We start from the raw sequence: 14,071 nt of genomic DNA, 5'->3' as shown, positions 1-14,071 counted from the left end.
TCACTGACAGCCACCCGCTCTTCAGCATCGACACAATTGTTCATATAAATGCATGTAAAAATATCACACAAAATTATACACAAAGGCTCAGAACTACATGAACTGACACACAAACACACCCACACAGAGCACACCTCAGAGGTAATTTTGAATGAACAGCCTATATACTGCTAGTCAATAGAAATTTGTCAATTGTCATTACAGAATAAAGTTGCAAATCATTGACTAAGGTCACCATAGTTAATGGATTTTTGAATAGTGGTCCTGAAGTGCTTGGATTTGTCCCACTTAATTACTGGATGAAGCAAAAATGACTTTTCCATTTGTATATTTCATTTATAGATGATTTCTCAACATTTCATCAAGAAAGGAAAAGACATTCAATACACATGGCACCCCGTTGAGCCCTTTAACAAAGTTCAAACTTGAAGTTTACCTGAATAGGGTGGCTAAAAAGTGTTTTATAAAATGAGAATGAATTAACAAGTTTTTATTTCAACTGTATTTCAGAAGAGCTAGCATAAAAAAATATATTTATTTTAATATTATGGTATAAAAATTGGGTAAGTGGCAGATAATTGTTATTTTTTCCACTGTTAATATTTTTGTCTGTCAAGCAACATAAAGTCCAAAGATGAAAACATTTTTAATATAGACAAAATCAAGCAGATCTGTACATTTGGCAGGCGTCTGTTTTCTATTTTAGATTAATAATTAATGTTAAACCGTCTATCAAATAGACAATCGTTTACTGAATAAGGGCTAGTTTTACACAGACCAAATCAACACCTTTAAATAGTTTCCTGCAAAACACAAATATATGCAACAAAAATGTGAAAGTGAGAGGACTGACCTGTCCTCTGTCCAAACTTTAAAATTGTGAGGATTTAGCATTTAGCTGAAAACCGTTAACTGATCAAAAATCAATGTAAATCAAAATTTATAGATTAATCTTTCACTTCAGATATCGCACATATACAAGGACATATAAATCCTCTTAAAAGCAGCAAACAATAGTAGCCCACATTGGCATTCAGCACAGCAACGCAATCTGCCCAAAACATGAAGCCAAGAACAGGAATTCCTATTCCTAATAAATGAGTGGCATAAAATACACACACTCACTTACAATGACCGCTCATTGACTGATGTGAGGAGAGACTTGAGAGTAGTATGTTGGTGCAGAGAAGGACAATGAGGAGGAGAAGAGGAAGTGATGGCAAGAGGTCGAGTCAACAGGAGAGGAAGGCGGAAGAGGGGGAGGGAAAAGTGGCAGATACACAGTGAGAGCAAGCGATGGAGAGAGAGAGAGAGAGCGAGCGAGCGAGGGCAGAAACAGGCTGAAACATCCAGGAATGCATTTTCTGTGGCATGCCATCGATCCAACACTGACAGGTATAGACAGCCAGACCAGAACTAACAGCGGCACTCTGAGACTCACTGATATGCAGCAGTGCTGTTGACCCTGCACACATGTGAACAGCAAGAACCATTCATACATGAAGGAGCACATATTCACTCTTAATCCGCAAACAAGCATGCACACACACACACAAAGTCAAATAAACATAATCAGGTTTTCACAGGAAAAATGTCCAGACTTAAGAGACATGTTTAATTGGCATCAGTCATAGCAGTGTGGACATTCAGGATTCCTACATCTTGGCTCACTGGACTGCCTCGTTCTGTGTTGCACCACCTGTGATCAGTACAGTTCTTCTACATGTTTCTTTCTGGCTGCATATTAACTTTGTTCACATCTTGTTCCTTTCATGTTCTTCTTTTAGTGTGTACAGAAGCATACATTTGTGAACTCAGATCAACACAAGAATTAAATCCTCAGCAGGACAATAACAAGTAAAGTAACTTAACTCTACTAAACTGTATCAGATCATTTGAGAGCATATGACATGAATCTTCCTACCGCAAACAGTCCTTATGTTAAAAATGTTTTATTTTGTTCCCACGGTAATAATAGTTTCACCTTAACAGCAAACCTGAGGGCAATAGCAGCAGATACAGACACACCGACATACTCACACAAACATTCAGGTCTGGACAATTTGGTTGGAATCAATATCATAATATTAAAACAAATATTTCTAAAGACATTTATTAAACACAGAGGCCACTCTCTGTTCCAAGCCACTCAGATGTAAAGAGTTGCTGCATTTCTCTGTTTTTATAAATCCATATAGTATATATAGTATTTTATATTTGTATTTTCATTACACCAATAATGTCAATAATCATAAGCTATTGCCCTAATTATCATATCATTTTGCTATAATTTCAACAATGAAAATGAAAAAAAGTTAAAATTGAAATAATGGTAAACACATAATTGCTTGGTTACTATTTTAAATAAAATGCTTGGGGAAATAAAGCCAGCTAAACTTTGTCACTATTTTCTGACATTTTATAGACAAAACAATTAAACATGTTAATGGCTGGCAGGTTGTTCGATTCTGAAAATAATGGCTAGTTGCAGCCCTAATTACATCCCAGCCCTACACACATGGCCCTTCATTCTTCATGCAGAAACAGAAATCCTACACTTCAGACAAACGACACAAAATGACATCACTTCAAAAATACCTCAGACTCAAGATCACGCTTGAATTTTCTGCTGCTGATCTTTTTCTATGAGTCAGTGGTTGATGGACTGGTTTCCCCTGACACATCAGACCAGTTGACTGTCAGTTTCACTGACTGGTTGCTGTTGCCATCAGGAGCAAAATGCTTGTGCAGCCAACATTTCTGCCTCCTTCCACTGACCTGGCTGCGACTGATTAAAGCCTTCTGTTGAAACAAGGTCATAATTCACTTAGCCATTTCCCAATTTCCGCATAATTACCCTCCTGCTTCGTGAACACTAACACGCGCGAACGCACAAGCACTCACACACATTTGCACCAACACTCAGACACAAACACATTTCCTTTGATTTGTGTCATTACTGAGAGGAGAGTGGTTAAAAGGTTTCAGAGTTGGTCTCTTAGTGACAGCTTAAATGGATAAAACCTCAATTAAAGACTCTCTCCCTCTCTGCTGCGCTCTCTGTGTGGATGGAATAAGCATATTTCTATGTCCTGTGCAGTTTGTTGAAGAGAGAGCCCTGCCTTTCCTTTTTATTCCACCTCTGGCTTCAAAATCAAGACTTTCTCATATCCTGGCATAATAGTTTCTTGTCAAAACCTGTCAGAGAAACTAGCTTCAGAATGAAACTGTTCATTATTTTATTGCAATTCAGATTTTAACTTGCTTACATCTTGATGAACCAACAACATCATCCATTATCAAAATTCAACAATAAGCATCATTTCTGGCCAGTGAACAGTGACAAAGCACACTTTAGTTGTCAATGCAGTAGTTCTCCTCCCTGCTGCTCCTCTGTCCTGTCCTGGTTGGCAACAGTTGATGCCTGGTGTGTGTGGGTTCGATGAAAACAGCTGCATTTTCACATGCAACTGCATTGTCTGCATTTTGTGTGGAAGATCCCTAATTGTCATGTCGGTAGAGTTTATTAATGCTAGACTGCTCTGTTGCGATCAGGCTCAGCATATGGCCTCAGACTGCCTCTACATTGCTATCATTAGCCACGTCACAAACACACCATATGAGCATCTGGTGTGTGCATGTGTGTGTGCGCGCGCGCAAGAGCTGACAGTCTACATTATTAGTGTGCCCCCTCCCTGCATTCCCAAAGCCCCAACAGCACTGGCAGGGAATAGAGCAGACATCACATAGAGAGCACTTACATGCATTCACACACACATACGCTATATAAAGCACTTTGAACAGCTTGTAAACATCACAGCCTTGTTATTAGCACCTGATTACACTGCTGGGGCTTAGGCATCGTCTCAGCGAATAATATTAATATCAACAACAACCTCACATGTGTACATCTGGGTGTGTGTATACAAGCATTGCCTCCAGCCCATCACTAAGGGACTTGTTCTCAGTGGACAATTTGTTCAAATTTAACACATGGGTGGAGAAGATAAATTCTTGTTTTGCCCCCCATTTTTGCCCAAAAACTACAGATAACAAGGGAAGACGTCCATTCAATAATTTGGCTGTCATAAAACGCAATGCAATCTCCTCAGCATAAACTTAAATTAGAACAAAAGCTTCCCAGAGATTCTCTTATTATATCAATGTGGGAATGTGTTGTAAAGATCCCAAAAAAGAAGCTAACTGTCCTGTAAAGATTCATGAAGGAACAGGAGAGTGATCTCTATAATTTATTTCCAATGGCTTTAGATTAATCACACAGTGGCCTGAGATAACCCCCGAGTTAGACAGAGAGTTCACACGTACCAAGCACTTTGTAAGTCAGCACTGGAGAGGCCACTATTGATGCTTCCTCACTTAGTCCAAACTTGCACGTATGTCATTGCAAAATTCACTTGCTAATACGCCAAGGACATTCATTGTGTATTTGTAACTGAACTGTTGTCTATACCTGCACATTCTGCACAGCTGCCACTTATTCAAGACTGACATGTACAAAAAAAATTTTATAAAAAATTACAGAGAAAAAGTTGGAATTTGCATCATACACCACATCAAACCTTCTCTTTTTTCATTTTTTTTTTACATCTACAGGCCACCTAGGAGTAGATTCTACAAAGACAGGCGGTCTGGGAAGAGAAAGTGTTGGTGCAACAGATTATTAGGCTACACAGGGCAATAACACTGTTTTCCAGGCATCAGACAAGTAGTCATCCTTCCTGTTTTGAGGAACAGAATAGAGTCACTGTGATCCAAAAAATGGATTGGAGGTGAAAGGATAGTCTGTCTATTGACTCATATCTGTGCCAGTTGTTTTTCTGAAGTTGATCCCAATTTTGGCTAGAATCCTCTCGACTTTTCTCTGAAAGCAAACAACCTCTCTGTTGTTGCCAGCATAAGAGTGACTGGGTGGCTCAGCAGTGAGCATGAAGTGGGATGGGGATGTGAAGACAAAAAATAAATAAATAAATAAATAAATAGAGGAAAAAAGTGCACAACATTTTGAGTTCACCCCTATTTTCACACCGGCACAAACCTGGATACGATGCAGGTGTGGCTGTCGGCTTGTCAGTTTAGGAAAGTTACAGTAATAGGGCAGCATAGACTCAAATTGTCCCAACCCCGAGAGGATGTTTTAATCACCATAAAAGTGGCCTGACAGCACTGCAGCCTTAACACAAGGTAGGGCTAGCAGAGCAATCAGTCACTTTCTCAGAGACACCTTTGGGCCATTTAGACTGTCCAATCTAACTAATGGCAGAGGGACTCACACTCAAGCATCTCTGAGTAGGAAATCTTTCCTCACTGATTCAAAAGTCTCAGAGTGATACATATTTGGTCAAGCAGTAAAAATGTTTCTGAATTGAGAAAACTCTGTCTGCTGCAGGATTTAGCTGAGCTGAACAGCTGCTCTAAGCCGTTTGAGGTTCCCAGCAGGTGGTAAGTGATAAATTTCAGCAGATGCAGAAATATTAAAATGCTATATGTTTTATTTAAAACAGAAATCAAATATATTCAAAGATACTGGCTGGATTCAATATTCAAAAGACATTGTGAATTATTTTATCAGAAAAATAATGTTCCTTCCCAACATGTCATTTGAGCATTATTAAAACAGAAATGCAGAATTTACATTTGAAATAACCGGTTTCAACACAAGGCTCCAACACCATACATTTTTTTCCTGACATTAGACGTGATGGCGAAAAACACTGATTTTGCCTTCATTTATAACTTCCTAGAATATGTCAGCATCATGAATCACATAAATCGCTGCTCCAGCAACTGATAAGGACACATTCCAATAAAATCCATATCATTTTATCAACACATATTGCTTCTGCATGCATTATCCTTGATGTTTTGTCCAAATGACACATAGACGTGTCCAGACCATAAAACAGATAGCAGCATCAAACCATTATTATTTTGACCAAGAAATTCATTTCTACATAAAAGGTTTATATATAATACGTATACTTAGTATTTTTATTTATTGGTCAATTTATCAGTCAGTAGGCCGTTGTGTACATTGGTGGCCAATTATTTTAGATTTCCCTTGTTAAAGGAAAACTTAAAACTGTGTGAGGATGAGTCCTTCCAAGATCTAAGGGTTTTTTTTTATTATTATTATTATTATTATTGCGGCCCAAATTTTGCGAGGGGTTCTCCAAAACTGCATTGTAATTTTTATGTGATCACCAGCATTAATTATCTATCTAATGATGTAAGAATCCCATATAATCACTTCCAATAATAAACAGCATACTGTAGATCACAGAAACAGCTGGGGATCTCATTTTAATTTTATGAAATAAAGAACGACGTAAAAGTTACAAAAAAAGGGAAGTAGCTGTACAAAACAGTCTGGCCTAACGATACAGAGATGCTGTCTCACACTCAGCTAATATGTTGCAACTAGGGCTGTCATCGTTAATGCATTAATCTCCATCAATTAAAATGCCTACAGCATTTATCGCTTGCTGCTGTTTTTTCCCTTCGCCACACCCTTACTTGCTGTCTAGCCATAAACAGCTTCCTGCTTCCTGACATGGCATATGTCACTGAACGACCACAATTTGATTCTGATGGTTCCTTTTAGTACAAAAGGAAGAAAAATTAAATAAATACACAACAGTTCATGAGACAAGGCAAAAGTAATTACCAGCATGTGCAAAGGGGAATTAAAGTGTTTCATATTTCATATGAAGGTAAGGTATATTTCCAAAGAAAGCATTTTTCCCCCCAGGAAATAAATCTAAACGATAAGTTCATAACATCATTTACTTTGATTCCCAATCAATGCATTGGTTAGAACTGCTTTACATTGTTAATACGAGCCAAAACCTGTTGAGATCATCAATTCATACATCCTATACTTACTTAAAAAAAAAAAAAGCCAATGGCTTGTCATTTAGAGTTAAAAACAAAAACAAAAAAAAAAAAACACTGTTAAAAATATATATCAGTCTGCTTTATCTTTCTGCCCAATAATATACATGTCATGTTTTGGAATAGGGATTAATCCGCTCTTCCCTGTGATTAATCAGGTAAAAAATTTTATTTTTTGACGGCCCTCAGAATAATATATATTGGTTGTAAAATTAAAGACGTGTTCTCTTTCTTACTGTTTCCGTTTTCATCTAAACGCGCAAGGCAAACAACTACTATTACCAAAAGACAAAATCCAAGAGCATTTTCAGACAAAAAGACAAAGGATGGTTCTATAGCCTCCAAAGGAAATTGGGAGGAATGAGATGTGTAAGAGGGAACCGAGGAGATGGGAGTCTATCACCATCAGGTTAGGGCATACTGGACAAAACGATACTCCATGTTATTTTACACTGTCAGAAATGTGAAGAAGAAAGACGGTATATGATAGAGAATCTCACTAATATAAGAAGGTATGCTTTGATGTAATACAAACTGCAAATGGACTCAAGAAGTGAGTTTTTTCAAATTCTTCTTCATTTTCTGCAACTCAAATTCAATTGTGAGGATATGACTTCTAGGTTTTTTCCTCAAATTATATTTTAGTCTATGTATTAAGGATTCTGATCCATACTCCGGGCCATCTGATGGCATAATGCACCAGTTCATTATTTGCTTACTGCCAAAAAATTTTTTTTAAATGCCCAACATTGCGCACCCTAACCCTGTTTTTACGTTTCCCCAATGCATTTCAATGTTTGTGGAGAAACCACAGAAATTTGGAAAAGTTGGAAGTCACCGCAATTGTTGCAGTTTGCATAAATCATTGCAATTACGAGATCATGATTTTCTGAAGACACTAGAAGATCTTGATGAAATTGAGAACTGACCAGCATTTGCGTGCAAATTTTAACTGGTGAATTTACTGCAGCCCAGCACACTACACATCCATCTAATCACCAGTTTCTTCTCTGCGTGACTTTAATTCTGTTTGCTATAAAACACTGATGGTCTTTCCTTTCTCTCTCTTATGTAGTAAGTTTCAGAAAAGAAACCACTTAATCCTTATTCTCTGAGGTAGAAATGGTTTTAATTCCAGCCAACTATACGGTGCAATTTTTAGCAGTGACTCTTAAAAGCCTGATAAATACAGCCCGCAAAGTATCTGTGTTAACCACTGAGCCACCAGCGTGGAATAAGCAGTCACCTAAATCGATACCAATCCTAGGCTGGGCATTTATATCTGTAAGACCCTTATTTTATGTCAGGCCTGATCAGAATTGCCTGACTCCATCTAACTTTCACATAAGCTTGGTCTTAGCAGAATTACATCCGTAAAATCCCTACGAACCAGCTTCCTTTGAACCCACACCATTACACCGATCAGTTAGCATTTGACTCCACACTGAGCTAGCACAACCACTGAACATCAGTCCTCCATTTTCACAGAAATGCCTTCGATTAGTTGATCATGTAAGCAAGACGGTGTTTGAGGAAATGAAAGAGCCAATCAAGAGATGTGGAAAAAAGCACAAGGCTTCAAATTTGTGTGTGAAAATTTATAGGATCTGTGAGGATGCAAGTAAAGAGCATGGTGCTTTGATAGATGGCTTTGGTCAAAATCTAAAAAGGAGTGTATGAGGGGTGAGATGTGTTGAGGAGGAAAGAAAAAGAAATAGTGGGAGAGGTGAGGTGAGGTGAAGGAGAACCAAACCTCAAAGCAAGGTGACATATTTTGTAGCAGTAGAAAGATTCTGTCCAATTTAGTTTGACAGAACTAGTCTCAACAATAACATTAAAACCACACAGCTCCCTTAATACCCCCCCCCACAGGAATGCTTTTCCATCAGCCGATTGGAGAAGGTGGGAGCATACTCCTGAAATCTAGCGGACCCCTGGAGAGAAAAGAAAGCTAGAAGAAGAAAAAATAATTCCTTTTTTCCCCTCCTTCCTTCTACATGTCCCTTTCTGCTGTGTGCACCTACCAGACAATACCTGTCCAATCAGAAAAATGTACCCACCCCCCCGACCCACTCACCCGCACACACACGCGCACACACAGTGAAAGAGAGTGGGAACAACAGCACGACAAGAGAGAAGACCACTAGATCTTATTATGCAAACAGCAGTCATCCATCACACAGGTGTTCCTATTGCTTTTAATTAATGACATCTCTGTGACTGTCTGCACACTGTACACACTCTCACACCCCCACATAGCTACACAAGCCAGAATCCATTCACCTATACGCATTGTGGCCTTATTATTTGTTACTAATGAATGGTCTGATCGCTGATCACTGCCTCCATATAACTGTTATGATGATCACTGGGTGTGTGTGTATGAGAGAGAGGTTTCATTTTGTGTATGCATGCACCCAAATCACACATCAAGGTGGATGTTGGCATACATTGCAGCAGCACAAATGTCCATGATGGATGAGTTTTAGACACATACACACGAAGGCAGCCCTTTTGATAGAGAGTGAGTAATACTCTCCTTTGTGCAGATATTCATAAATGTAAATGTTGTTGTCCTAAGTGGGGCTGGGAGACAGATATGGTTGTGTTGCTGTCAAGGGGATGGTTGATTGGCCTGTTTAATCCACTCGTCTCTGTCTATGTTTCCCTCTGTCTATTTCATGCCTAGAAACACACACACAAAGTCGGCCTGCGTTCTCCTGTATTTTGGTGCCTTAGTGTGTGGGTCAGGGCACCCACCAACCATTATCATCATCATTATGATGACCTTCTTCCCCTGCTTTATTATAATTCAACACAAAATCAATCTGTATTCTTCCCTCTTCTAACCAGTCCAATAGCATTTTTCTCTCTCTTCTCATATTCTTGCATTTTCTCTCTCCTGCCCTGTGTGACGTGTCTCTGCTTACTCTGATGAGCTGGGTGAATATAAAACAAGTTCCACCTTGCTGTCAATTACCACACATAATGCACATGAATTTATACGAGGAGTAAATTCTGCTTACAATAACTGGTTTCATTCCATTCCAGTGGCATGCATAGAGGTGAGTGTCATGGACACAGACGCACACACAAACTGCTGTCTAGAAATGTTTATGCATTTGTGCATAACATATAACTGATAAATTAAGAGATATCACCAGATATCTATTATGCAAATCAGTTAACTGGTGTGTTATTAGATTACACACATGCATGTAAATACACATGTATGCACACTCACACTCACAGCAGTGGTTAATTGCCAGGTGGTGGGAGATAATGTGTGATTTAACGGACTGATGGATTTGTTTTTGTTTCGGTCACCCATCAATGAACGCAGACATCTGTAAAGGAGCAAACACACACATACTCTGGTGCACACACACAAAGCAACACAGCATTACACACACACACACACACACACACACACAAACTCTTATGCCCAGGGATATCAATGACAAGTGATGACTGATAGGCAGTGGCGACAGTCTTTGAACAAAAAGCAAACATAGGAAATGCTCCATCTTCTCAAAGTAAAAAAAAAAAAAGTAAAAAAGAAAAAAGTGTACAGCCGTGATGTGAGCATTACCTACATTTAGAAATATGAGCAAGTTGTGTTCATGTATGGATGTGTGTGAAGTAGTTAATCTTTTTTAACAATCCTCGCGTGTGTCTTGTGGTGATGAGTGGCTCTGGGTCAGTCAGAAGCTGCTTGAGAAGCTGCAGAGTCCTGAGGCTTTACAATGTGTTTACCACTCAAACTGACATCTATACTAGAGCTTATTATTGGTCTTCTAAACCTCCACACTGCACTGCGAGTTACCGAAACTCCAGAGAGGCCAATCGCCATTGGCTAGAAACATGCCAGCCAACCCCACAAATGTTGGATGTTGTGATGTTGAGTGAAGAGATTAAAATAAACACTGGAAATAGGATCTGTGCTGTTGAAAAATGGCTCACAAGTGAATAAGAGTAGATTAGACAGGTTATTCTGCAGTTTATCTTTCTTTTGTATGCCACCGTCTATGGCCCCTTTTGTCGCCTAATTCACTAAGTAGGCTGAATTGAGAAAGTTATCCCCACTCGCTGCTCATTCATTGTCATTGTGCATGTGTGCTGGGAGAAAGAGACAGACAGAAAGAGATGGGAAGATCAGGGATGAGGCAGGTCCACTGAGATGCACCATTCTTTAATTAACTACAGTCTTTTTTAAAAGACACGCACACGAAGGCTCACACTGCAGGGGCTAAGAATATTCTGCCGTTGGGATGAAAACAGCACTGGTGGTGAATGTGTAGAGAGAGAGAGAGAGAGGGAGCGAAGAGACTGCGGGGGCTCTGCAGTACTCAGGTTCTGGACAGTCAGGTTAAAGGTTACGCTGCTCCAGACTGCTTTGGTCCTCCCCTTGCTTTGTCTCAAACACCAACTGCATATTTTTTTAAACAGTAAACACTAACAGTCAATATTGGCATCTGACTTAACTACATTCTACCAAGGTTAAAACTGCTGCTATACCGAGGTCCCGCGTTTATCTCATCTTTTCTTACTGCCTCTGAGCAATCTTTTCTTCTTTTTTTAATTTCATATTTTATCTTACTTAACTTCTGTCTCAAATATAAAAACCAAAGGTGGAATTTCATTTGCATTCATTATCAAATTTTTACTGAGCAAAACAACAAAAAACAAAGTAGCACTCTTCTTTTCGAGATTTGCATTAGAAGCAACTGAGCGTACAGTATTAGTTTTTCTATAAGGACTGCAAATCATTTTCTTACATAAAGGAAAACTATAACCTCGTTTTTTCTGCCTCTATTACTTTACACAATATTTCATGTATTGCCGTTCTGTTGTGGAGCCTAAATTCACTCAGTGTTATTTCATGCTGTAAACTAAAATTACCAGCCTTATGGATATTATCAGCAAACAAAATGTGTTTTCATGTTGTTTACGTCTTTAATAAGTGTTGTCATAAAGTGTGACTGCTCATCTTGGGAGCCCAGCACATTCAGCTGAAGTGGTAAATACCACATACTGAGATGTTTTGAGTGAAACTGAAAATATAGCATACACATGGACGACAGGCTTCACTACAAGATGGAGAATGAAATAGAAGGTGTGAGACATACCTTCTTGGGAACCACTGAGTTTTCCAATTTAGGCTGATGCTTACACTATTTTCCGACCCTAATCAGGAAATAAAAACTGAAAAATTTTAAATGAAATCTTTTTTAAAAAATCTGCCAATTACTCGTGTGAAATCTGGCATTCAGATGTAAATTAGCAAGATTACACCATTTTTAAGGAGGAGAGAAAGCAGCTGCAAATATATCAAACCAAGATGTAAATGCACACATCATGCGATTAAGATGTGATGAAACGCAGATGGTGCAAGATAAAATTTCAGGAGTCTTCTGTAAAATGTAGTGGAGCTCAGCCTTGAGTGTGTTACTGCAGACTCAAACTACATTCTTAAGAGTCCAGCAGCAGGGCCATGGACTCACATGGACAATATTAAAAAGACAGCTTTCAAAAAAAAAGAAAAAAAAGGAGTGAGCGTGGAAAGAAATCTTTCACTTGAATCAGGATCGGAGCGAGGGATTAGGAGGATCACAAAAAGGCCAACGGACTGAGTGTAAACAAGAAAGAGGGGTAGAAAGGAATAGAAGGAAAGAGCAACTTGGGGAGGGAGCGAGAAGGAGAGATTGAATAGTGACACTGCTAGAACACAATGGGGTCAGGATGAAGAAGTGCTACTAATTGAACCAGATAGAGAAGAAGACAGAAAGAAAGGGCCCCGAAAGAGAGAAGAGAACCACATGACGGAAAGAGAGGAAGGCAAGAGAGTAACACATTTTTTCCCTTTCCTTTGCCACGAATAGCTGAAAGTAAAGAAGAAATTGAATATGTTGTTGGAGCGAAGAGCAGAAACTAAATATGTCGGACCAGCTGTGTGAAGGAAGCTGTAGAAAGGATGGTTGACTCCATTATCAGGGTCCAACAGAGTAGTTTGAGCAAACCATCTTTACCGCACAATAAAACACGAGAGAAACTGAAACATTTCTTCTAAAAAACAGATTAAGACGAGACATTCAGTTGCTGAAGCTCTGATAAAGCATTAGATCAAGCAAAGCTGATAGCTGCAGGAAAACACCAATGAGGCGAAAGTGAGCAGGAATGTACCTGAGTGCAAATCACATTTCATTTGACTTTAACAGGTGGAGAATAGGAAAATCACAACAAATGACACACACACACACACACACACACACACACACACACACAGAGTGAAACACTGAGATGGAGGGGGGTCTTACTGTATGTTGGAGCTGTTCCAGTAAACTGAGTGTCTGTTGGCTGACACCTGGACAAGGCTCGCACAGGTGAGACTCGTTAGCACCCAGAGAGACAGCGCGACCAGAGCCATGCTGTCGGCTCCCCTCTCGGCCTCCGTCCCCTTCGGTGTGTCCGGCCACTCTCTCGGTCCCTTCACCCCAAACAACGCGACTCAAACATCCCAGCAAATGCCTAACAGACGAGAGAGGAGGGGGGAGACAAAAGCTTCATGCATGCACACAAACGGACACGTTCAGAGACTGTTTCAGCTGGAAAACTCACAAGTCTATTGTGGCTGAGGATTGACTTTGCCCCCCCCCAAAAAAATAAAACCAGGCACTGAGAGCCCTCCCCTCCCTCCCCACTGGTCCTGGGGTTTCAATCAGGCAGCATGGGGGTTTCTAGGAGTCCTTATGAGCGGGTCTCCTCAAAGACTGAGCTGCGCCTGCATCCCTCCTCTCACCGGGAACTGCTGCTGCTGAGGCCGCCGGAGGAGCGTGGGAGGCCGGCGCTGGGTCCAAGCGGGAGGTCGGTCTTCCTCCGAGCATGAAACGGTCCCGTCCTGTCGCTCTCTGGGAAAGAGTTGCGAGCTGCTGCTTACGTGAAATGAAAATGAAAGGTGAAAGGAAAACTGTGGTTAAAAAAAAAAAGATAAGCAAGTCCTCTTCCTTTTTTTTTAAACTGTTGTTATCTGCGTGCCGCTGCAGTTTCTTCCAGCAGAGATCCGAGGAGGCAAAGCACGCCGGGATACTGACTGTCACCGCCCGCAAGACAAACAAACAAACAAGCACCAACAAAAAAAAAAAAAACAGAAAAAACAACA

At 39.9% G+C, this 14,071-nt stretch overlaps 1 protein-coding gene across 1 annotated transcript in view; it reads right to left on the bottom strand.

Annotated features, from left to right (window-relative positions):
* The window catches only part of efna3b (ephrin-A3b), a 54,387-nt gene extending 40,538 nt beyond the window's left edge, over positions 1-13,849 (bottom strand). Inside the window, exons 1-2 of the mRNA XM_029505072.1 lie at positions 13,712-13,849; positions 13,230-13,440 (exon numbers count right to left, since the gene is read on the bottom strand). Coding sequence (XP_029360932.1) covers positions 13,230-13,339 — 110 coding nt within the window. The 5' untranslated portion in view covers positions 13,340-13,440; positions 13,712-13,849. The remainder of the gene's footprint in view (positions 1-13,229; positions 13,441-13,711) is intronic.
* Between the last annotated feature and the right edge of the window lie 222 nt (positions 13,850-14,071).

The sequence above is a fragment of the Echeneis naucrates genome, chromosome 6 (genome assembly GCF_900963305.1).
Source record: "Echeneis naucrates chromosome 6, fEcheNa1.1, whole genome shotgun sequence".
NCBI classification, from domain to species: Eukaryota; Metazoa; Chordata; class Actinopteri; order Carangiformes; family Echeneidae; genus Echeneis; species Echeneis naucrates.
This window is presented reverse-complemented; position numbering and strand designations above follow the sequence as displayed.